Source organism: Phalacrocorax aristotelis, chromosome 11 (assembly GCF_949628215.1).
Source record: "Phalacrocorax aristotelis chromosome 11, bGulAri2.1, whole genome shotgun sequence".
NCBI classification, from domain to species: Eukaryota; Metazoa; Chordata; class Aves; order Suliformes; family Phalacrocoracidae; genus Phalacrocorax; species Phalacrocorax aristotelis.
Window position 1 is genome coordinate 17354955 of NC_134286.1, and position 23981 is coordinate 17378935.

At 43.0% G+C, this 23981-nt stretch overlaps 2 protein-coding genes and 1 long non-coding RNA gene across 6 annotated transcripts; 2 read left to right on the plus strand and 1 right to left on the minus strand.

Annotated features, from left to right (window-relative positions):
• The first annotated feature begins 3813 nt into the window (after nt 1-3813).
• Nucleotides 3814-10277, plus strand: MCTS1 (MCTS1 re-initiation and release factor). Its single transcript, XM_075107155.1, has 6 exons — nt 3814-3948; nt 4634-4786; nt 5505-5602; nt 6680-6813; nt 7847-7914; nt 10053-10277. The coding sequence occupies exons 1-6, from the start codon at nt 3938-3940 to the stop codon at nt 10132-10134; spliced, it is 546 nt and encodes a 181-aa protein (XP_074963256.1). The 5' UTR covers nt 3814-3937; the 3' UTR covers nt 10135-10277.
• A 2564-nt stretch (nt 10278-12841) lies between these two features.
• C1GALT1C1 (C1GALT1 specific chaperone 1) lies at nt 12842-15111 on the minus strand. Of its 3 annotated transcripts, none has more exons than XM_075107152.1 (2): nt 15066-15111; nt 12842-14559 (listed from the first exon to the last, which is right to left on the minus strand). In XM_075107152.1, the coding sequence occupies exon 2, from the start codon at nt 14552-14554 to the stop codon at nt 13598-13600; it is 957 nt and encodes a 318-aa protein (XP_074963253.1). In that variant the 5' UTR covers nt 14555-14559; nt 15066-15111; the 3' UTR covers nt 12842-13597. The 3 variants fall into 3 exon arrangements, with proteins under 3 accessions (XP_074963253.1, XP_074963252.1, XP_074963254.1); XM_075107151.1 differs by having other exon boundaries at nt 15043-15111; XM_075107153.1 differs by lacking the exon at nt 15066-15111 and adding an exon at nt 14974-15046.
• Nucleotides 15112-15345: 234 nt separating this feature from the next.
• On the plus strand, nt 15346-19358 carry LOC142063414 (uncharacterized). Of its 2 annotated transcripts, none has more exons than XR_012662753.1 (4): nt 15346-15524; nt 16138-16254; nt 17666-17805; nt 18340-19358. It is a non-coding gene; the product is annotated as an uncharacterized LOC142063414 (long non-coding RNA). The 2 variants fall into 2 exon arrangements; XR_012662754.1 differs by lacking the exon at nt 15346-15524 and adding an exon at nt 15770-15839.
• The last annotated feature ends 4623 nt before the right edge of the window (nt 19359-23981 follow it).

Consider the following 23981-nt stretch of genomic DNA (forward strand, 5'->3'; position numbering starts at 1 on the left):
TGTTTTTTGTTTTTTTCGTTGTTTTTCTTCCCTTTTTTTTGGATTTGGTTGTTGTCTTTTTTTTCCCTTTTTAAACATTCGGAAGCAAAACCAGAAATCGTGGCCCTACAGTGGCTCCTTTTTGATGCTGGTGTATCTGTTACCAAAGGAAATGTGCAGTCTCCACGGGCACCATTAGGATTCCATCACTGTTGAGAAATAGCAGCAGAAACAGTAACAAAACAAGCGACAAGTTTTTCTTCCAGAAGAGACTCTCCAAGGACTTCAGCCAAGAGCTTACACCTGCCTCCCTGACAGCGCAGCTCCTCGGGGAAGGCTGTTGGCACTTCTGTGTTTGATAGAAAAAGATAATGCTAACTTGTCTTGACAGAAACTGTGGCCCAGATTGATACGAATGTAATTATACTGAGGTTTTTCTGGAGTGTGTTTTCTGTCCGAGTAACTGCCAGGTAGCTCCTGAGGCCTGAAACCTAATGCTACTCTGGTGTAGAAAAGTAGTTTTTCCAGATTAAAAAAACCCAGAGCTTCAGTCTGTTTTTGACTGGCTTTAGATCAGATTGTGTAGTTCCCAAGCACTGGGAAGCTACCTTCCAAATCAAATGCAACAGAAATAAACAGGTTTGCTAAGTAAATAAAAATTATATGATTATGCTGTCAAGTTCTCCCCTGTTCCCAGTAACTGTCATGTTCACTTAAGCCAAATTCGGTAAGAGGTGTAGAGATGTAAGAGATCTTACATTTCTGCAGAGCCTTGATTTGGATTTATAATGGAGGAGATGTAAGTGTTCCGTTTCTTGGAGAAGCAGGAGGGTTATCCTGTCCATGTAGTCATTCTGGTGGGGAAGAGTCGGTGGCTGTGTCCCACCAGTCAGGATACGCAGCTCCAGACCGGTCATGGTCTGGGATATGTGGGAGAGCAGGTGAAGGTGAGGTGAAGCGCTGGGGACCTGGGAGGAAGCCAGGTACGATAGATTTTGCCCTTTTCCCACTGAAACATACGGTGGGAAGCGATTCCAAATCCTTTCTATTTAGCGTATGATCCTGAAGGGTGGTTTCGGAGCTGGAGGGTTTGTAAAGCCATTTGCTGTATGTGCTTCTTGCTTTGGTGGTTTTACCCAGGTACCATGCTTTTAAAATTCTGTTACTTCACAGTGACACTGCAACCATAGCAAAGACTTTTTGTGATGAGGCTGAACAATAATGACAGCTATATTACAAAATTCCAGTCTAGGTGCTTGGAATCTTCTTCAAAAATCTTCTGTACAAGCAAATTTAGATTGGGCAAGCAGTTAGCTGGCCTTGGAAGTCATTGTAGCTACACCAGCAAAAAGCATTTGGAAGAGAAGACAGAGATGTTGAGACTCAAGGTTAGCTCCGCCCTGAAGGCAGCCAGTGGTGCCCGTGCTTTCAGGTAGCAGAAGAATGGAGATAAGAGCTTCCTGTTAATGAAAAGCCATTCCTGAAAATTAGGAGCAAATCTTGCTGTTTGAGGCTAGTGTGGAAGCGGTGATTCGGATGTTTTCAGTGAGATGTGCCATGTTTATCGGGAGTCACTGAGGGTAAAAGTTTACGTTCGAGGTGAGAGTATGATGAATTTTTCACTACAGTTTTTAAAAATGTGAGCACACCTGCAAGGATTGTTTACTTGGCAAAGTGTTATTTAATAGAAGTTATTCTGAGGAGCACAAAAAAATGTGTGGAATAGTTTGTCAGTTTGATAAACTCCTGTTCTCACTTTCTAATCTGGGCATGTGCAATGTTGCTGTGTTTCAGTTAAAATCAAATTCCTGATTATAGCTTAGTATTTTTAGTGATGCCACAAAGTTGGTGGAGGTGGTGTTCATAAGTTAAATGCCTGAAGATTTATATAATGCCATAGTTCATTTGTATCCTTTTAAAAAGTTACTAGTGTGTTCCTTACTCTCTGTTTCACTATTTGAATAAATGATACCACGTGTAAAGACTTGATTTTACTTTGTGTGACTGATGTAACTCTGTAATATTTAATTCGTTGTTACAGTAGTGAAGCTGATTAATTTATTCTGTATGGAAAAAAGAGCTTGGTAGTTAGCATAAATGATGACTTGGTCTTTTATGTCCTCTCCCTTCTCTCCTTTATGCTAGTGGTAACATTTCCATTACCCTAAAAAGAAATAGGGCAGTCGCCCATACATGGGCTTCTCTAGCAGCTACCTGCCTAAAAATGATGCCTGCCTGCTCTTCAAAGAGTGAAGAAGCAGCATAGTGAATTCCCTCTATCTATGTTTGTCTATTAATATCCACAATTACTGCAGTCATCACCAAGCAAAACCTAATTTGATTTTAATAAACACCATGTAGCATAATAGTCTTCAGCAGAACCCATCTCTCTCTCTGGCAGTTGAGATCGTCACTGGAAGCAGGTTTCTTCTGCTCCTTCTCCACCTTGAAGGACATGGCACCGTCACCTCTGACCGATTCCCTGGCTGACTCAAGCATTTGACAAGAAACCCAACTTTTTTCATTATCCCATAGACAGGATCTTGTGTCCTGTTCTGAAACTGGGGGGCAGGTAGCATCTGCTTTGCTTATTAGAAGGTTGCCACATTTTTCCTTGTGAGACATATTTTGTATTTAAATGATGTTAGCAGTTACTGGCACTTTTTCTTTCAAAGGATTTACATTAACGAAAAGCGATGGATTACTTGGGAAAACAGCGCCATATCTGCAAGTAACAAGCACCTGGTTCTTGTGAAAGCTTGAGGAAGCCATGCATGTGCCTTGGGCGGAATGGCCCACGGCAGGAGGGCGTCCAGCGGAGCCCAACACCCTGCCATCTCTTGCCCCATGCCTTGGCCGTACTTGTGCTGTGGCTGATGGGTTTCCATGTGTGCCTTGGGAAGCTACAGGGAAAGCTGCCTGCCTCAGTGTGAATGCTTTGAACTGCTGTGATGATGGACAGCAAAGTGACCCTGAGCCAGCACCGTGCCCTTGGGGCCAAGTAAGCCAATGGTGTCCTGGGGTGCATTAAAAGGAGTGTGGCCAGCAGGGCGAGGGAGGTTATCCTCCCCCTCTACTCTGCCCTAGTGAGGCCACATCTGGAGTGCTGTGTCCAGTTTTGGGCTCCCCACTTCCAGACAGACAGGGAAATACTGGAGAGGGTCCAGCAGAGAGCAGTGGAGATGATCAGGGGACTGGAGCATCTCCCTTAGGAGGAAAGGCTGAGGAGACCCTGGTTTGTTCAGCCTGGAGAAGGCTGAGGGTGGCTCTTATAAATGCTTATGAATATCTAGAGGGTGGGTGTCAAGAGGATGGGGCCAGACTCTTTTAAGTGGTGCCCAATGCCAGGCCAAGGGTCAACGGGCACAAGTTGGAACACAGGAAGTTCTACCTGAATATGAGAAAAAACCCCTTTGCTGTGCGGGTGCCAGAGCAGGGGCACAGGCTGCCCAGAGAGGCTGTGGGGTCCCTTCCCTGGAGACATTCACACCCTGCCTGGACGCGGTCCTGTGCCCCTGCTCTGGGGGTGCCTGCTCAAGCAGGGGGTTGGATGAAGTGATCTCCAGTGGTCCCTTCCAGCCCCTGCCGTTCTGTGATTCTGGGAATCTTAAGAAAGGACCGATTTTAAGGTTGGCGCTTCCCCTCGCTGGCGGTTTCGTAGGCCGGAGCGAAGCCACGCTCTTCCGAACGAGGGAACGGCGATCCTGGGTCAAATCGTGGGGCCGACGGTGGGACGGGCTCCGTCCCGGCCGCCGCTTGTGCGCATGCGTCGGGGCGCCACCCCGCCCTCGCCCCGGTGCCGCTGGGCGCGTTCCGTTGTCACGGAGCGGCGCGACAGGCCGTAAAGCTCGCGGCGCTTCCGGTTTGGCGTGGAGGGGTGGTCCGGGAGCCTCGTGTGAGGGAGCGCGGAGGCCCCGGGTGCCCCCGCCGCCGCCCCCCGGCGCCCGCTGCCCCCAGGATGTTCAAGAAGTGAGTGGGGCCCAACCCGCCCGCTCCTGGGCTCGGGGGGCGGCTGGAGGGTGGGGAAGGAGGGGGGCCGGGGCGGACCCGGTGCCCCCCGCCTCGGCCCTGGGCCTCGGCACTGCCCTCCTGGGCTCAGCGTTGCGCCCGCGGGGCCGGGCCCTGCTCCGGGGGCCGGGGCTAGGGCAGGGCGGGCTGGCCTCACCTGGGCTGCTCGGGCACTTGCTTGTTTAAGCCAAAAAAAAAAAAACCCAAAAAATCTAAAGAGCGAGCTGAGTCATGAAGTTGTCTGAACTCAGGGGTGGGACAAAGCACAGCTCGTACTGTAAAGGTGAAGAGCTTTCCTGAGCGCATCTGCACGGGGCTGTTGGCGTTACCAGTAAAGCCTGCCAGGCGGATGGGATAACGCTGTGCGCCAAGGTGCGTCCGTGAGGCTAAAAACGTGTTTCATGGACGTACGCAAAGTTCAGGCACAGAGGCAGCCTGCTGGTGGGCGCCTCCCTGTCTTCCCCGGCCCGGTGTTCCCGGGGACAAATTCAAGCCTCGTGACATCCTAGATTTGAGGGTTGGACGGATGCAGTGCTGCTGAGGTGTTACAGAGAATTTATAGGCGTTTCTGAAGAATGCTGCTGAGGTGTGGCGTCTGTGGGGCAGAAAATTGTGCGTTTCTGAAATACTCTCACTCACTTGACAGATTTGATGAAAAGGAGAATGTATCAAACTGCATCCAGCTGAAGACTTCAGTTATTAAAGGTATTAAGAATCAGCTGATAGACCAGTTTCCTGTTATTGAACCATGGCTAAACCAAATTATGCCAAAGAAAGACCCAGTCAAAATAGTAAGATGGTAAGTTCCTTTTCTCTTAACCCTGGCTTCCGAGGAGATAGGATTGCGTCCTTTATAAGTTAATTTTGTATAGTAGATGAACCTGGTGGTTTTGAAAAGTGTTTATAATTTCTTAACAGATAATAGCCTATGATATGGCCAAACCAGAAAGTTTGCATTTGCTTGTCCCGTTCTTGAAGGGGTGCTAGGAGGATGTTTGAGGAAAACAAAAATGTTGCCTGGTAGTGAATGTGCAACATACTCGAGGGCTCTCCATGGATCAGGCTGTTGTTGGAGGGAAGCATTCAGCTTCATGGATATGGAAGCTCAAACTTGCTTTGATAGTTCCCAGTAGTTTTGGTTTTTTTTTTACTATTTTTGGGCTTCCATATATTTTATGGGTTATTGTCTTTTTTTTTTTTTTAGTAGAGGGTAGTATGTTTTTGCCGATTCCTTCTCCTTTTCCACTCTTTCTATTGCATTTTAAAAAAGCCAGAGAAATACAGTTTGTGAGCAGCTTGATGCTTGTAGATTTTTTTTTTTTAAAGGGGAAGGAAGTGTGCAGGCCAGTGTTGAAGAACAAGCCATAAAAAAAATTTTTAGTTTTAAATTTTCTTGCTAATTGGCTGTCTTAATTCTCAGATGACAAGATAGACCAGAATCTGTGAAGTGAAATATTTCATTTAAACTATAAAAGGGTTAAGTGTCTGTTGGAATAATTTTTTTTTTAATCTTGCAGTCATGAACACATAGAAATCCTCACTGTGAATGGGGAGTTGCTGTTCTTCAGACAGAGAGAAGGGATTTTTTACCCGACACTAAGGTTGCTTCACAAATGTAAGTGTCCTGAGGATGGTGGTAGTAGGGGGAGAGGGGCAAGCACTTGATGCCACAGGACTTCTGTAGAACTGAACTAAAAAGAACATACTACTTTCTATGCATATATCTATTGCAGAATAGATCCTAAAGATATATTATACTGTCTCAACTGTAATTTATTGCTTTGCTATTTCAGGTGCCTATATGGATTGCTTCACCCATAATTGTTATAATGCTATATGTTAAGCAATCTAAACTTTGATTTCTAAGAATTAAGTTGTGTAAAGCTCTGCAAAAAAACCTTGAGAGATATTTCCCTAGGGCAGAGATCTAAATTTCCTGTTGTTAGTCCCTATCTTTGTTCTTTCGAGTCCTCCTTTAAATCCCTTTTGCTCCCTTGTAAATACTTGTAGGTTCTTACTAGAAAAATATTCTTTAATTATGAGTTTAATGATGTAATGTATGTTTGTCGCCCATAAGAATTTATATTGCATACTTTCTCCTTTTTACAACTTATCCTCTTGCATTATTTTTCTTCCTCTCACTGTACTGCTTGATTTTGTTACTCTGATTTGGAGGAGCATGAGTGTCCCTAAAAATGTTATTCGGTCAAATCTCAGTGTTTGAAATACTTCAGGAAGGTTGAAGGATGTCTTGGAGAGCTGGCAGCCTTTATGAATTTTGTCCACCTTTACCTTTTTTGTCCTGTTAACATTAAACTGTTCTTTTTCATGTAAGAGGTTGTACATGTAATTTGAGGGATTTAAGACCTCAGTATATGGGCACTTGCGTGATTGATTTCTCTGGGGCAACTTCTTAAAATTGTTACTCAGTGTGTGGGCATATGAGTACGCAGGAGGTGTAGAACTAGTGTTGGATTATCCTTTGGTTCTCAGACAAAGGATGTGGTCTGGAGGAACAGCACTTGTGTCCTTTCGGGACAGTACAGTCCAGCAGGAGTTCTGGGAATTGTTTCTCAAACTTCTTACCCATAGTGCACTATGTATCTAATTGTCCCTAAACTGACTTGATAATGAGTTTTTCATGTTGTCATCTTACTGTGTTAACGGTAATGCTGTATCTTTCCCCTCCTAGACCCATTTATTCTACCACATCAGCAGGTTGATAAAGGCGCCATTAAATTTGTACTAAGCGGAGCTAATATAATGTGCCCTGGCCTGACGTCTCCTGGAGCAAAGCTTTACCCTGCTGCCGTTGATACAGTTGTTGTATCCTTCTTTAACTGTGAATTACTGCTTGCTGTGAGATGAGTTAAATTTCTGTACTTGTGTTCTCAGCTGATTGTAATCTGAATTACTTTGGATTTTAATGGTATAAAGAGCTGCAGAGGTTCAGATATTATTTGGCAAGGTTAAAGTTGTTAAATTTTTTTACTTACTGTGATATTCCAAACCAAATAACTATTCCTGCTGTGCTGTTGGCTGGGATGCTCTTCCATTAATCTAATCAATAAGTGGAGCTCCTTTGTGATTTTTATGCAGAACTGTAAAATTAGATGAGGTGCAGTATAGTTTGTCCCCTGTCTCCTATAACTAAAGGAGATCCAAGGTTGGTTAAGAAGAATTTGCTCCTGTTCCTAGGGAATTTGGAAAGATGTTTAGGATCAGCTTTGCTGTAGTCAGGACTTGCTCTGTGTATCTGATAAAATTAGCATATGTAAAATGAGGACAGTATGCTAATTCACTCCTGCTTATTATTACTGAGAAAGGACCCCTGAGCAAATACAGCATTAATAATACCAAGCTGTGCTGCTTTTGTTGTTTGTTAGGTGCTGTAGGAAAAGATCAGCAGTTAGCATCACATGTTGCTAAGCTTTGAGAAGGACATGTCTGATTTCAGTACTTCTGGTTTTTGGGATGTTAGTGTCTCAATTCTGCTGTACCTTGGAATCTAAAATGGCCCCAAAATGTGTGCAGTTTTGTTCAGAAAGGATGAGGCCGTCATCTCTGTGTTAGGCACAAAGGAGGAAATGGAGTGTAGTGCTGGGAGATCTCTTTTTGTAATTGCTGTTCCAAGTTCATAAGTACATGCTTTGTTCTACACACTGATTCAATTGTTAAATGCAGTGCATTGTTTTGCTTATCTTTAAGAGCTAGCGCTCTAGAATTACTGAAAGGGTAACAGTTAAACAAGGGATTTTGAAACTTCTTGGAAAGCTGTTTCCTCACGTTGCTTTTACTTTTCTGAAACTGGTTTGTTTTTTTTAAAAAAATAATCGTTTTCCTTAGCGGTAATTTGTAGGCAATAATGGCAGAGGGAAAACAACATGCATTATGTGTGGGAGTAATGAAGATGTCAGCTGAGGACATGTAAGTGTTTTAAAAATTGAAATATAACCTGTACCATGTTATTCCTATGTTAGTTTGGAATATAAGCACCACTGTCAAGGTTACTGCAGCACTGTTGCAGCGTATGTCGTTCAAGTACAGAATTTCTTAAGATTTCATTTTGTTGATTAATATTCGGGGAAGGAAGGAGAGTCAGGGAGTATCTTTGCTACTTAACTGTTTACCAAATGGAATCAAATAGTTCTTTTCGTTTGAACATGGGTTTTAAGATGCACAACATTAGTACTACTGCTGAATGTTAGTACTTGTTGTTCTCTGATCATACTTTCTCAAAGATCTTGCTGGACAAAGAAATACTCATATTGAGTACTTACTACCTGGGCTGGGCAAGAGATGTAATTTGGATTTGAAGGGACTGAAAACGTTGAAGTGATTTTTGTCTGCAGGGACAGCAGAGACTAAAGCCCTGCTGGTACTTGGTTGACCAGCTGGCCTTCCCACTGTGGCTTTCTCTTTGTCTTTACCTTGTGCCCACATGCAGCATTCCTTCTTGATGTGCTTGCTGGCTTAGCTGAGCTTCTTGTGAAATGTAGAGGTCTGTTCAGGGGATAAACATCAACTGAAAACTATTTGAGAAGGAAGTGAGACAGAAAATGGAAATGGATGTTAGTTGTTCTTAGCATTCAGATAGTGCTAAATTGTAAGTAGCTAAACTGTTCTGTCATTTTAAGTCCTGTAATATCTTACAGCAGGAGGTAAGAACCGCCCAGCAGGTTTAGGCTGTGTTTGTTCCAGCCCTGTCTAGGCCTTCTGTGAGTGAGGAAGCTGATTTTCATGAAAACAAGTTGCTCTTTCTTGTGGGGATAATTCTCTGCAGGATCATGTTCTGTACTGTGTTGCTCTGCGGACCTAAGTCACAATGGTAGCACAAGGGAAAGAGGTGGGAATGTGTTACAGAGGACAGTGACAGAGTGGGACTGCAGCAACCTGGATTTGGACCTGCTGTAGCTGACGAGGAATTATATTCCTCAGGATTCTTTGTAGTGCCTTCAGAAGTCTCCAAGAGTAGATGGAAAGAACAGCTACTTTTGTCCCAGTCATACATCTGCAGTGATCTGCTGTGATTGCTGCAAACCAAGATTATCTTATTCCTAATCCTCACTTCAAGTTCAGCAGCCTTGCAGCTGAATATAGTGCTCCTCTGAGAAGCAGCATGAACTGGAGAGGAAAATGAAATGATACTGATCTATGCAGCCTGTTAGCATGATTTTTTGTGTGATGTTGTTTAAACCGGAAAACTGTGAAACAGTATGATATCAGTCACTTGGTGTGATTATGATACATGATGTGTAATGCAATTAGCACAGCATTATTTTCCTTCCTGATTACTTTTGGACAAGTTGTATAAGTAATGGAACGCTTAGTGTAAATACACTAACTTATATTCTCCAGGGGAATGAAAATTATCAGTCCTAGATCGATGAGATTTGTTTATTGTGACAAAACTAGATTTTTTTCCATGGAATAACGTACTGGAAAAAAGAACATCAGTCCAATGCAGACATACAAACCAATCCTTTTTTTAAAGGATTGCGTGACGCAAAAAATACAGGATTGTATGTCTGTAATATGCTGCATGTCCTTGGCATATGAATTTAGAATTTATAACTCTTACTAAGTGGGTAGATGTCCCGCAACTAGCAGCGAAGCAGCTCACCTGCATTTGACTGTGTCAGTGGCACACTTGGAACCAGAATTTGTCACATTCCACGTTCCAGCCAGGTTATACCACCTCCTGTGCTGGAGGGAGAGGGTCACAACTGCTGTGCTACTTTGACAAAGAAATGCTAAAATTAAGGAAAGTAACAAAAGTGTTGTCTGAAGAACTACCTCCCACAAAGAAGTAGTTAAAAATATTGTGGAAGGTTGTTGACAAAATGTGGAAGGCAAATATTGTCCTCTTATCATTGAGCACTGTGGGTACATGTAATAACAAATACTGTTTCTTGTCCACCTGCTTTTGAAGGTTATGACTCTGGGTGATAGCTTCTCTGCTTCCAGTTGACAAATGTTGCATTTTCTACTTCAAATATTGTATTTTGTACTGCTTGAACACTTAACCTAGCTAATACTTCTGTGCCTTTTTCCTTCTTCTACAGTGAGAAGGTCAACAAAGGGATTGGTATCGAAAATATCCACTATTTAAATGATGGCCTTTGGCATATGAAGACATACAAGTGAAACAAAAGGAACTGTGTTACTCCAAAGGAATGCACTTAGATTAAATGTGGACTGCTTTGTAATTCCTTGTTTTTAACGTGACTGAATGTACAAATTATTTTGTTCTGTGGCTATGCTAAATAAATCAAGTGAATGCGAAAGTATCGTTAGGCTACAATAGTTTTCTAGATTTCTTTTTCTTACAGTTCTTTTGTCTTAAACACAAGTCTTCAGTGACTGAAGATATCTGATGGAAACATCCTGCATGGACTGTGAGTAGACTATTTCAGACAAAAAGGAGGAAAAAGCCAAGAAATGTTTACATTTTTGCACTCTTCTTTTAAAAGAGTAATATAAAGTGTATGTGAAACGTAATTAATACGGTTTATAAAACCTCTGAAACATTTCAGATTTTTTCTTCTGATTAACATCTTGTAAGTCTACCTGTTTCTTGAATGTGGAGAAGTCATTTTTTTGACATTTATTTTTTAACTTAATTTATTAACAGCATTAACTTCAGTATTTTACTTCAAGATTTTCTTTTGAATATCCATTTATCTGTATAGGATTTATGAACTTAAACTGGTATGTGGACTAGAAATTCCTCTATGCTAGTTCATATCTGAAGAATATATATATATATATATGTTCAAATTTCTACCTGCCAACACTGTTTGATACGACTCTCCTTATAGTGGAGTTTATAGTAGTGGTGGGCATACCCCAAATGGAGCGTGTGCCAGCTTGGTGCCTGATGCTTTACTCCGTTTGCCTTCTTATTTTAGGAGCAGAAACAAAATCACTGTTTATAAAAGGCACGATAGCAAAACAATGTTATCAGTGTAGCCAGGAGCAGCTTCTTCAGGTGGAACTTCAAAGGAGTTCTCAGCTTGTGCACACTGCCATGTGTATGTACATCTACAGAACAGGTTAAAGAGCACCGTGTGTTCGTCGGGGTAATCCAACTTCGTTCAGCGACGCATACCCAACCCAAAGCTGTGGCTATGGAGAACAGCCTGTGCCATGGGATCATTTAATAAACTAAGGAAAGTTTAAGATCTACCACTCGTAACTCTGTCTCTGGAAGCATTTATTAATATTTCAAGTCTCTGTTCTAACACCTGTCTTTTACAATGGCAGAATGTAATTTTGTATGCAAGTGCCTTGTCTTGGTGCTGTTCTGCATGTTTGTTTCCCCACCCCGGGACCTTTACAGGAGATAGTGGCAGAGGTGTTCTCCATCGGATTCTAAAGTCACACTAAGACATGGGAGATGCAGTGTGTTACCTAATAATGTGCAACGTCTAAGTTTTTCCTGTAAAACTATTTACAAGGGCGTACTTTTGAAAATGACAAGGTAAATCTGAAACTGATGTAGGAAGACAAAGGTGAAGGTGATTATTACAGCAGTGTAACAGAAGAAAGTGTGGTCAAACCTCAGACCTTAACTTCAGAATGCATTTTAATGCATCTTAAAGACTCTCGTATAAATGGACTAATTTCTTGTTAATGTGATGGGGAATCGGTTTGTGCTTCAGTGGTTCTTTTTTGCATAAAATAAGCTTGTCTTTTGAGTTCTGTGGCTTGCTTTTTTCCCCTTCCATCTTGTCTCCCCCTGTTGTGTTACAGTACCTCTCATATCTGTGATAAATGAAATGTATTCTGGTTTGGATTGCTAGCTCCCATTTTTCTTCCTCGACTTGCCCTGTGACTGCTGTTGTTGCAGCAGGGTCAGAGCTCTCTTTGATATCAGAGACACCACTGAAATCAAAATTATACTTTCTTCGTCTGGCTTTGTCAATATTCCCAACTGTGGATCTAACATTTTATAAATGATTCTGTAAGAAGATGCAAGTTAAATCGTGCTTAAATTAATTTGTATACCAATTTAGCAAAAAGTTGTCAAAATACTAAAGTTTTATCTAAGTTTTGGCAGAAATTGTGTACGTTTGTCTTGCTATGTCAGCTGAGGTCTGAACTGGAGGAGGAGAATGCGCAGAAGGCGAGACAAGGTGCACCTTCTGAAAGCTGAGCTGCACTAGCTTGCTTGGGGCTCTGAGCAGCTGTCTTGCCGTTCTTGTCAACAATGGAGGACCTGTTGCTTGAAACAAAAAAAGATGTGGATATTCCCATCAGCTCTGAAGCAGCTGTTTCAGTTCCCCACCTGTCCCCTTGCAGCTCAGGATAGGATTAGATATTACAAATGCTCTATTAAAGAAAGGTGAGATAACATACTCTCTTCTCAGGTCTTTTATGGATATCCTAGTACCACCACAGCCTGTGATAGTCATAGGTGTAGCAGACAGATGTAGTACCTTAAGTCTTGAAACATGCAGGTCGGCTCAGTGAATTCTAAATGGAGTAAATATTGAAGTGCTGTTTATTCCCACTTGCTAAGACAGGAAGGGAGTGTGATCTGGTGGTACCTTGTATAAAACTGATTTCAAGTGTGCACAATCTTTAAAACACACACACCCCCCAAAAACAAAACACCCCAAACAACCCAACCCACTGCACACCACCACCCCCAAACCGTGGAGTTCTGCATATTGCTTTGTTGTGCCTGTAACCAATTCTGCATAACATTCAAAGACAGGCTGGGGCTGTGGACATGTGTTGGGCTTTCTGCATCCTGGTGTTAAAAATACCCGTAAATACATCTACACTACATTTGTATTGACAGTTAACCAACTTATTCCTTGTCTTTGCTATTAACACCACTAACAACTGAAAAATAATACTGGACTTTTATTCTAATACACTCTATAGATGAAGTGACATTTAAAATGAGAAATTATTCTTGTGCTAACAGGCTACCTGACCATGTTAATACTTACTCAGATAATGTTTGTTCTTTTGTCTGCTTAAATACATCAGTCCAAAGGTCATTTAATATTATTCTGCTGCAACTTCCTAACAGATCTCTTATCAGTTTGCTTCCTGCCAATTAATTACTGGGTTAGGAGGATGTACATAAAGCGACAGGTGCTGGACACGCAGCATAGCTTAGGCTTTTCTGTAGTTCAGTGTAAAGAAGTAGCTTAAAGTTAGTCTTTGAGACTGAATCTGTTGTCAGTTTTATTGGTACATCTTAGAAAGATATAAAGACATTCTAGAAATGCCTGGAAGGATTGAAAGAATCAAAGTCTTGCAAAAATATATTTGTAACAGTAGGCTAAAGTTAATTTGAATTTTCATTAATAAATACTTACATGTACAAACCCCCCATATAAACTTAATTTCCTTTTATCATAAACATTAACTTCTTTTTCATTTCAGCACTGTCAAAAGCCAGAAGCATTTCTGTATAAAAGATTTAGAAAAAAGTTCTCCTTCCACTTTTAAAATTAAGAGCTTCACCAAGCCTCAATGTGCAAAAAAAATTGTACACCAGTACCACCAGATACAAAATCGAATCTGTCAGTACAAATGCGTGTCATGAAAAAAGCTGACTCCATGGTTCCAGGTCTTCTCTGAAGAGGCATCAGTCATTGTCCGAGCCCGCAGGCGGAAGGAAGATAAGTGCATCGTTGTATGTGTGGCCATAGGGTCTCAGCCTGTAAACGCCGTACATCATCACGTGCATGTGGTTTGGGGCCAGTCCGCTGAACGTGATGGCCGTGTCAGAGCAGCAGCCGTCCACCACCTGCTGAGGGTGAGTAGACATTGCTTCCTTAATGAGAGCACCGACTGATTTAGTGTTAAAGACGTCTTTTCCTTCTGAATCTTCTGCGTTTTCGGCAAACACTCCTGTATACTTCAGGCAGATGGCTAGCTGTTTATCCTCAGCAAGCTTCCAGATCATGCCTCCTTGCTCTGGACACTTGTCAGAGTCTTCAAGAACATGGGAGAGTCGTCTTAGTGATTCGATGCTTAAGACAATTCCTCCCTCACCATCTACATACTCAAGGTCACCAGATTTCACAGTATGGCCTATATAAAAAGGCTGCGAGGGGTCTTTTTTCAGTAAGAAATACTTGAGATTTTCAATAATAGCAAATGTTGTTGGGTATGCAAGAAAGAACCAGTTGAATTCATCTTTGTAGCGTTCATATGTTATCTTGTAAGCTTTTCTCATCATCACCCACATATCATTTGTGTTGAGGGTTACAGAATCAAACACTTTGACGTTTTCAGAGCTGTAGAATTCTGCCTTGTCGCAGTGCTTGCTCCACGTCTCTCTCGCCGCAGCCCAGTGCCCCAGATCTTTTGGTTTCACAAGGACGATACAATAAACGCGGATGCTTTTACTGAGCTCCACACGTTCACCTTCCGAAAGGTTTAAGACATCTTCTTTGTTGGGAGCCTGGATGTGATGGTGCTCGTGGTGATGCGCTTTGGTCCCATGGCCCACCTTTATGTGTCCGAGAAGTGTCACCAACATGCAGAAGGCTCCTCCCAGCACCACACCCTTCACGAAGGAGCTGCTTTCGGAAATCATTTTTCCTAGAAAGGAGACACACTGTAAGAGCTTACAGGAATAAGAAGAGTATGTATAGTCTATGGATAATATGTAGGGTTTTAAGACGTTCCTCAATTTCTAAATCCGGCTGCAGTTCCCTTAACCTATGCATCAGGATGGTGAAAAGGAGATGGCACACGGAACATTCCTCATCTTGGCTCTCGTTACCGGTAACGGTACAACGGACCCCGCGAGGGGTGTGTGTGCGCCTTGTACCCCGGTCCCGCTCCACCGCCGAGATCGCAAGGCCCCCGCCCGGCCCCTGCCCCGCAGCACCGAGACGCCGCGGTGCCGGCCGCCTCCCGGCCCGTGTGCGGCGGCAGAGCCCGACCGTCCCGCTCCGGGACCCTGCCCGTGGCGCGGCCTGGCCCACCCGACGCACCGGGGGGAAGCCTTACAACCGCGGAGGCCGGTGCCATGACCCGCAGCACTGCAGGACCCGCTCCCGCCCATCCGCCGCCGCTTACCGGTGCCGCCCGCGCCCGGGTACCTGCAGCCCCGCCCCGCCCCGGAAGCGTTTCGCCCCGCCCCTTCCTTTTCCCCGCCGGAAGCGGTCGGCGGGGCCCTTCTAGGCACCGCCCGCCGGTCGCTCGCTGGCACGGACGCCATCTCGCGGTGTGGTCCCGGCCCCGCCGTCGCCCCCTCCCCCTTCACGGCGCCCTGTCCCTTTGGAGGTCTCTCCCCGCGCCCTGCCTTGGCGGCAGCGGCTCCGCACGGCGGCGGGCGTCCCGTCGGGGCAGGAGGGCGGCGCAGGGCGCCGTCGCGGGGCGGGGGGGGAGGGCCTGCCTTGGCCGGGCCGGTGGGGGCAGGAGCGCCGTGCCGGCGGAGCCCGGTTGGCGGCATGTTTGTTCCCTGCATCCATCCGAACCTCTCTTTGTGAGCCTATCTGCGTGACTAACGGGGAAAGCAGTTAAAGTTCAGCGCAAACGCGCCGCTTTTAAGTTCGCAGGTGTGTGAGCGGGGACGGGATGGCGACGGAAAGTTAGAACCGGCCTTGACTCACACCCGGGATCAAACCTGCTGACGCCGTTTCATACGCTGCCCTAAGTTTCCCGACCGACACAATGGTGCTGGAAGCGCGTTTCACTTGTCTTCCCCCAGCACGGAGCGCGAAGCCCGCACAAGATCAGTTAATATTCAGAGAGTAAAGCCGAAACATTTTTCTACTGCTGTAACTCTTTCTTTCCTTTAGTAGTAATTATTCCTGAGCCCCAGGTGGAAAGAAGTGTGTCAGAATCACTTTCTACACATCATCTCTCAAGAGGTTAGGATTGACATCTGATTTGAAGGAGCGTCACTGAACTATGGTTTTTCTCCCTTTTTCTAACAGCCTCTTGGAAAAAAAACGGGGGGTTTACATGTTTTATCTCTTTATTATCTGATTATAGCGTACCCTTAGGCCAACATAGTGTTTAGGATAAAGTCCTGCATAGGTTTCCCTATATTGTAAGGTATGCCCTGGTTGGCTGAACTTAGTGGGGTTTTTTTAAGTCCATTTAGAGCTGAGCTGCTCTGGATTCTCTAACAGCTGGCTGGTTATTCAGGTATGATTTTTCTTTTAGGCTTGTGGCTGTACTGCAGACATCAAAGCTTAATGATGTTATCTTTGGCAAAAAGATCTGTTCGAACATTGATTGCTTGACTCTTCTGGGCCTGGGGAACCATTGCCAGTGGTTCAGGTAAAAATGTTACAAAATAGTGATCTTGGTTGGATCAGTGTATGTCCAGAAGGGACCAGTGAATGTCCATTCAGTGGAACTAAAACGTAATTACACACTGTGATAGGAAAATATTGTCAGTCTGTATGCTTGGGTAGTTCTGTTACTACACTAAGGGAATATCACTCATCCTATCTTTTCCCACCTGGATGCTTTTAAGGTATAACTAGGTGGACACTCAGGTTGTTATCACATACCAGAGACTGGAGGTAATTTTAAAGTTTGTGTTACATATCTCCTGTTTGCAGAATGAATTGTGGCTTTCAGGGCTTCAGCAGTTGCTTGATCATGTACTTCAGAGAGATTTGAATGAGTTGCGACTCACTGCTTCAGCTGATGCTTCAACAAATTGTTTTCCTGCTTGACTTCAGTGAGGTTCTTTCCAAGGCTCTGACAGAATGACTAATGTAGCTATAGATCTTGGCTGTCACTTTAATATATTTTCAACATTGCTTTTATCTAGCAGCAGATCAGTGAAGAGAAAGTTTAAGCAGCATGTAAAGCATGTTATAAACCTGAAGAGACTTTTCTGGCTTCTGTGTTGCTTGAAAGTGTTGCTTGGCGCTAAAAGGACTAAAATGGCATATTAATGCATAAGATCTCACAACAGCCGTTGTTAAGTATTCTGGAGCTATATTAGAGCTCATTTAGACACACACGTACTCCTGTAACTCTCCATCTCAAATTACTACAAGAAACTCTTTAAGAACTGCAGGAGATAAGTGTTTCAAGTAAGTCTGCCATGGGCTGGGAACCAGTCAAAAGTCATAACCAAGGAAGGGCCAGCCTTAAGATGGAAGTTAAGTGAGGAAAGCCAAGGGAGATGCTGAGTCACACGGGAGGAATGAACCAGAAGAGCCGGCTTCTCTAAGATCACTGCAAATGGCTGTGCATTCATTTTGTGTTAAAACATAGTCCCTGTATGCACGCAGAATACCGGCCAGATTTCAGCTTTGAGTACTGACTTGCTGTCCATTGAGATGTTCTTTAGCTGCTCCTTCCCCCCTTACTTGCTACCGATCATTTGTAGTATTTCCACCATGCTCTCAAACAGTAGCAGCTTTTGAAACACACAGACCTGTACCAGGATCTAAACTGCTGACAGAGCTGAAGAGCTCCACGGCTAGTTGCTTGTCTTGATGGACAGCTGATCCCCTGCTGTGTTCTGTTTGTCTTTCCTTGCTGGTTGCAGCTGCATTTGCCTTCTGATGCTCTTTCTTGCCTCCAAGGAAAGAGATCAAACATTGTGTTCTCATCGTGTGGTCCAAAATGTCCATGAGAGATTGGCTATTATCAAAACATATTTGATAGGAACTTTGTTCCAATTAATGTGAAATGTTTCAGCTGACATATGAGTTGTCATCTTTTACAGTGACTGCTTGTTAATGATCAGAAGTGAATGTCCACTCTCTTGGAAACAGGCTCATCTGTCTCTCTGTTACGTAAGTGTGCAGCGGAGAGGCTGAGCCAGGGCAGTGCAGTAACATTCTGAGCGGGTAGCCAAAGCTAGAGGTGAGCTATCGCAAACGTTTCTGGGCAGTTAAAACACCAGTTGTGCTATTGGCCATATAGAAACAGCCCCCTATGAGAAGACACTGTTGAAATTACGAGAAATGCAAAGGTGTGGTTGGACTGGGACAGCTGACCTTGCTGTCACATCACCCATATATTTATAATGCTGAAACTATTGGAAAACACACAAGTTTCTACTTGTCTACCTGACTCTATCAGAAGAGGGGCTCAAGTGTGGTCTGAAAGCTAAAAATTCTCATCTTGAATAGCTGAGGCTCCCACTGAAGCCAGCAGAGACAGTGCAGGAAAAGGGCTTTTATGAAGAGGCCACCTGTTACTGATCTGTTACATACCTGATACTTCCATTGTTTCATTCAGCCTGTAAAGCACATAATTGAACAAATGTGTCTGCTGGGGTCTTCAATCCTATTGTTGGAAAAGGTTTGGGAATCCCTGTTCCAAAGTCATAAAACAGTGAAGTGGAGATTCTCGTTCTCAGGTTGGTAAAGCTGAATTTCTTCATTCACTTCACAGGCAGCTGCTCAGCTCAGCATCTCTTCTGGAGGAGGATGGATTCTGGAGCCAAACTTTAGCCACCTCTTCTGAAAATTTTGCCCTGCATCCTCTTCACTTTAGCTTCACGGTCAAAAACTGGAATCTGGAAAGACATGGACTCTTTGTAGGTCATGTGCATCTTGAGCAAATGTGCGCAGCCAGATAGGACACCAAGACCTTGTCACGGGTGGGCGCTGGACAAAGGAAGAAAGTTTTAAAGCCAACAAGAGAGTGTTATAATTTTAGTGCTAATTTCAAATCTCAGGTTGAAGTATTTACCTCTGAAAAAGTGTTCTCTCCAGTTGTTGGACAAGACGCTGGAATTACAGGATGAACTTATATAGCCCACATTTTGTAGGAGATAATGCATAATACGATCTTTTAGCCTTGAAATCTATTAAATTGATTAACTATGTTAATAGTTTTAAATCACTTTTCTCTCCTTTTTCATCCATGCGCACTGTCAAGGAAGGGCTTGGCATTGAAATAGCCATTATTTAAATGATGCCCTCAGCACAGGAAGATACATGAGAAGCAAAAGATGCGTGACTCCAAAAGAACTTACCAACTTCGGACCGCTTTATAATTTCTTTGGTTTTTTATGTGTGTAGCTGAACGCAAAACCCATCTTATTCTCTGGCTATGCTAAATCAATCAAGTGAATGCTAATGTTGTGCTAGCTCCAGCAATTCAGCTGGAATTGAACTAGCAGAGACAATGCCCAGAGCTGAGCTGACATCATTGTGAATGGCTCTGATGCACAAATACAACAGAAGGAGAAAAGGAACTAGCCATTTTAATGTCAACTCTCTTAGAAGTACAGGATAAAAAGAATCATCATTGATCAAATAGAAACAGACAGGGAAAAAAAAGGCAGAGATGGAGAAATCTTATTTTTCAAGCTCCCAAAGGAAAAAAATAGTGGAGATGAAAATAGAATTCTATCAGAAAGAATAGGTTCTTAATAGTCCTTTAAAATAAAGTTCATGAAACAGTGATGAAGTGATTTTGCTGCATCTTTAAGGAGCTTGCTTTTGTCAGTCTGAGGTTATTTGTAGAAGGGCCTCTGCAGAAAATTATAGTTTCAAATTATGATTTTCAGGCTCAAATTGCGTAGGTAAGAAGCACCGTTGTGAGCAGCAGTGACAAAGACAGCCCCATGGCACACAGACAAGCCAGAAGGGGAACCTTGCTCTTCGAGCACTGCCTTGTGGAGCCCGAGCAGAGGACTAGGTCTGTTTTGGTTTACAGGGGTTCTGGTCAGTGTCTGAGAAAATCTTTAGACATTGCCCCGGTTTGGTTACCTGCAACCTGGAGACACACAAAAGCTTCTGGCATGGTATTTATTGTAAAAGGGACTATGATGAGTAAATAGCTATTGTTACTAGATGGAAAGATCTGTGAAGTTCTGTTGATGTTAGCCCACTAAGGGAAGAGGAAGGATGGAAGTCGCAGAGCATTTGACAGGCCTGATCATCAGTAGTTTCCATGAGATTCTTTCTTGTACCAGATATTGACATCCCTTAATTTCACCAAGGAAACGGAGGTTTTGAAGTATCAGATTCTCCAAGCAGACCTTTGCTTTCCTATACTGATATTGAAATAGGAGAATCCTGAGCTGTATGTGCAGAGGCAAAACAAAAAAGTCTGGTAGATATGTGTTTGCAACAAACTGAAATTATTAACGAAGTTAAAGCAGCAGCTCAGAGCTGTGTACTGCAAGTGTAAATCTGTGATTTAGCAGAGAGATGTACCATTAACATTATATGTCAGGTCCTGGTATGGGAAGGAACTGCTTCATCTTTACCTGCTAGCTGAAGACCCATGAAAGAGCGAGGTTGTTCTGTGTAGGAGGGGATGCTGTCACTCTGGCACTGTGATCAGCTGTAGAAGCTTTGTGCTCTCTGGTGAAACAGGGATGTAAGCAGTGCTAATAGCGTGGGCATGTGAGCAGGGGGTAGCATAGACTGCAGGCAAAAGAGGAGAGTGCATAGGGTCTGAGATTGCTGCGTTTGAGATTAGTGGATGTGTCAGATTTTAGCCTCTTTCAAACAGACGTTGACAGTGGTGTATTGTCTCACAGGGGCTCAGTTTGGCCAGTCCTAGCGAGCTGTCTGATTTCTTTATTTGGTTTGTAAATAGTGGGCTGTATTTAGACTCCTGATTTTCACAGCCTTCTGTTACTGGAGCTACTGTGCTGCAGTCTTTAGCAGAGGCAATGCTGTCGACAACTAAACCACAGTGCTCCTGTGCTCTGCCTTTTTTTGGCCTTTAGCATATACAAAAATGCAAAGGTGCCACTGCTCCTTTGCACTATGGTAATATCTATAGTGTGCCAGAGGCTTAATCGTATGGGAGGTGGCACCGGGAGAAAGGCACCTGGGGGATCCCTGACCCTACAATGCTCAGTGTTGCCCCTGGCTCCCTTGGTGGCAGGGAGCAAGCCGCTGTCACTGCTGCTTTGGGCAGCGGCTACAGATAAGATGTCACATTTCCCAATTCCCGAGGGAAAGAGGTGCCAGGCGGTAAATACAGTGGGGTCTGTTGAGGGGCAAGGGTGGGGATGGTATGTGCTGCATCTTTTCTTCCCTCATTCCTATAGAGCTTCCATGTACTTTATACTCTCTATGGGGGACTTATTTTTTTTAATATGTGCAATATCTAGCATGCTCATAATTCTGAGAGTATCAAATACTTTCAAATGTTGATATGCTGATACATGGATAATGGTGCCCTAGTTACCACTCATATCTGAACATCTACCTTAAGGTAAGAATAAAGCAGTAGATGATTGTTACATCCTCTTTCATCTGGGCTTAATTTTGGTATCTCATTATACTGAGGAATTTTTCTTGAGAAAAGAATTACACAGGTTTGGGTCAGTTATATCAGCACAAGGGGCTGTGAAGCTGCTATGAAGGAATAGAAAAATCCCTTTAGGGGTGTGAATTGTCAGTGATGTACAGTATCTATTCACACTCTAAAAGATTGAATTAAAAGTGATAATTATGTGCTGTTTTTGCTGCTTAAGTGGTTTAATGCCATTATGACTGTGCTACTTAATGGAAAAGCTCAGAATTAGACTAGCATGGGAATACTAAAAATTTTAATGGATTTCTGCTCAAGTCATTCTTCCTATTAGGAAACAAACCCACCAAAATGTATAACTAGGTCTTTGGATTCAATTATTAATCCTCTCTCCTAATTTGAAGAGCAAAATTAGCACTTAACAGCAGTTCTCTGAAATAGAATTTTAACGATACTAGTCATCTTGTAGTTGAACGTGATTTTTCCTGATCAGAACAAAGTTAGATTCTCAGTGCTGAATCAGTTTTAATTATTAATCTTAAGCAGTTAAAAAATATAGTGTCAACAGCATGTCTTGAACATCTGTCAAAGAAGCTGTCAGAATTGTTTGCAGTGGGTTCTCATGTGTTACCTGGCTTCTCTGCATGCGGAAAAGGCTTTTGGAACGTGGTAACTGGAATGGGATTGTAGAAATAATGTATAGGAAGAGAACTACACCATATACTTGGAAGGATTCTTATGGGCTGATCCTGACATTTTATAGTTCTAAACCAAATCTGATGGGCTGCTTCATAATGCGATGCTGCCTCCCCAAGGAAATTTGCAGTAGTTTAGGTGAAGTGCTTGTTTTGACGATGAAATGAGAAAAGGAAACAGGTAGAAGACTGAACAGTTATGGGTCATACTTTCACAGGCTGGTGCTCAATACCTCAAATCCATTTGAGGTATTGAGGTGGTGTAACTTGTGCTCCTTGAACGTGGATGGAGGTATTCATGGTTTAGAGGGAGGTGCTATTGGTTATAACTGCTACTGCAAATTCAAAATCAGAAATAATCTCTTGTAGAAGCTCTGCAAAACTTCTCTAGGAGGAATACAGATAAAGGTGGGAAGACCAAGTTCAAAAAACCCTTCCCTTCTCATGATTAGCTGCATATTTCCAGCTGTTTGTGCATCTGATTATTTACATTCCTCTGAAGACTATATAAGCTATATAAACTCAGGGGATAATTTTCCTCTGTGGTGTTAACTACCAAAGCTGCTTTGTTCCCAGTGTCTCATGACAACTGTGCTTTTTGATTACTATTCTGGAAAACTAAAGTTAGCAATTATTCTACAGAATGCATGTTATTTGGGACAGTGGGAATTTGCCAGGAGCAACTTCCTGACACATCTGAAAACCAAGTCACCTCTTAAGGCCAGCCCTTTCTCCCTGCTAGTGTTTTGTTGCTTTATACAATGTGAGTCAAGTTTATACTGACCAAGAGGCTTGTTTGGCCTGTTAGTAGTAGTAAACCTCTGGGCATTCATGGCAGAATACCCAGTGTTACAGCTTGCCAATCTGTTTAGATTACTGCATATTTTTCCTTTTCCATGTATAGATATTTTGTTTTGCCTCTCCCCATGCTTTAATTACAAATGAAAAAATGGAACAGACTCGTATGTTCCCAAGGCCTTTCTGATGGAAGCATAGGGATCTTCCATCAGAATACAATCTTTACAGTTGTACTCTGTTTTCCTGACTTACAGTAGGACAACAGAGTCTTACAACTATGAACAAATCCTGTGAGGTTGAATTTCTTTTCCTTTGAAATTGAGAAATCTATACAAGTTGGCAGAAATGCTCATATACAAATTAATGTCTTGAAAGGCTGACTCTGAGGTTCACAGTTGCTGTTGGGATCAACGGAAATATTGCTGCTTCATTTTCTGCTATGATCCCAAATTGTCTGTCAGCAGTAGCTAGGCTAATTGTGGGAGTTTTCCGGTGTTTCTTCTGGTTGGAAGTCCATCAGGAATGCCACCAGGATCAACATTAATATAGCTCTTAATACTGCTCCCACCCTCAGTTTGAAGTGAAAGGGAAGTTGGAGTGCAGGATCAAGCCCTTAATTTGTAACTTACATTTGATTTGAAGCTCAGTGTCCAAGGTCAAGCTAAAAGGGTAACAGAATCACTCAGGTCTGTGAACAACTCATCATGTTAGACAGAAAGCAATTTGGTCCAAGGCGTAACGTGTTGGAAGATTGCCACTTCCTTTCTCTTTCAGTACTGTTGCGCATTCTCACTCTTGTAAACAGTCTCTTCATCTGTTTCTGTGGGTATCTGGGCTTCCTTCCTGAAACCTTCCCAAATTCAAACTGCATTTGGCGATAATTTTGTATTTATGTTTGATGCAAAAACTTTCAAAGGAGCTTCACAGACACTAATCAGGGTAAAAATGCAAATCTAAAATCTGTCTTATTCTAATGTTTCCTTTGGAAACCATTTAATTTCTTACAAGCACACTTTGGCAGATGATGTGGCCCTTATAGTAATAAATCACAGGAACATAAGACACTACTTCACTGCAGCTGCAACATGGCTAGTTAGGATCCTATTCAAGAAAAAGGCTTAGGCAGTGTATTTTCTTTCCTATACTCTGCTGTACCATTTCTCCCCCTTATAGATCAAGTGAAAAGACTCTCAGAATGCTCTTATAATTGTCTCCTTAGAGTTATAATCTGCAAATGCTTTTTTTCTAAAAGATAAAAATACCCAAATCTTAATGGAGCCTTTCTAAATGGCACATCATTAACTCTCCAACCTCCTTCAC

What these genes read in the sequence shown, in the direction of transcription:
- MCTS1 (XM_075107155.1), top strand. An exon ending in CCAGTCAAAATAGTAAGATG is followed by an intron (nt 4,787 to 5,504) that starts GTAAGTTCCTTT and finishes TTAATCTTGCAG; the next exon opens with TCATGAACACATAGAAATCC. An exon ending in AAGATGTCAGCTGAGGACAT is followed by an intron (nt 7,915 to 10,052) that starts GTAAGTGTTTTA and finishes CTTCTTCTACAG; the next exon opens with TGAGAAGGTCAACAAAGGGA.
- C1GALT1C1 (XM_075107152.1), bottom strand. Translation starts at nt 14,554, where the DNA reads ATGATTTCCGAAAGCAGCTCCTTCGTGAAGGGTGTGGTGCTGGGAGGA.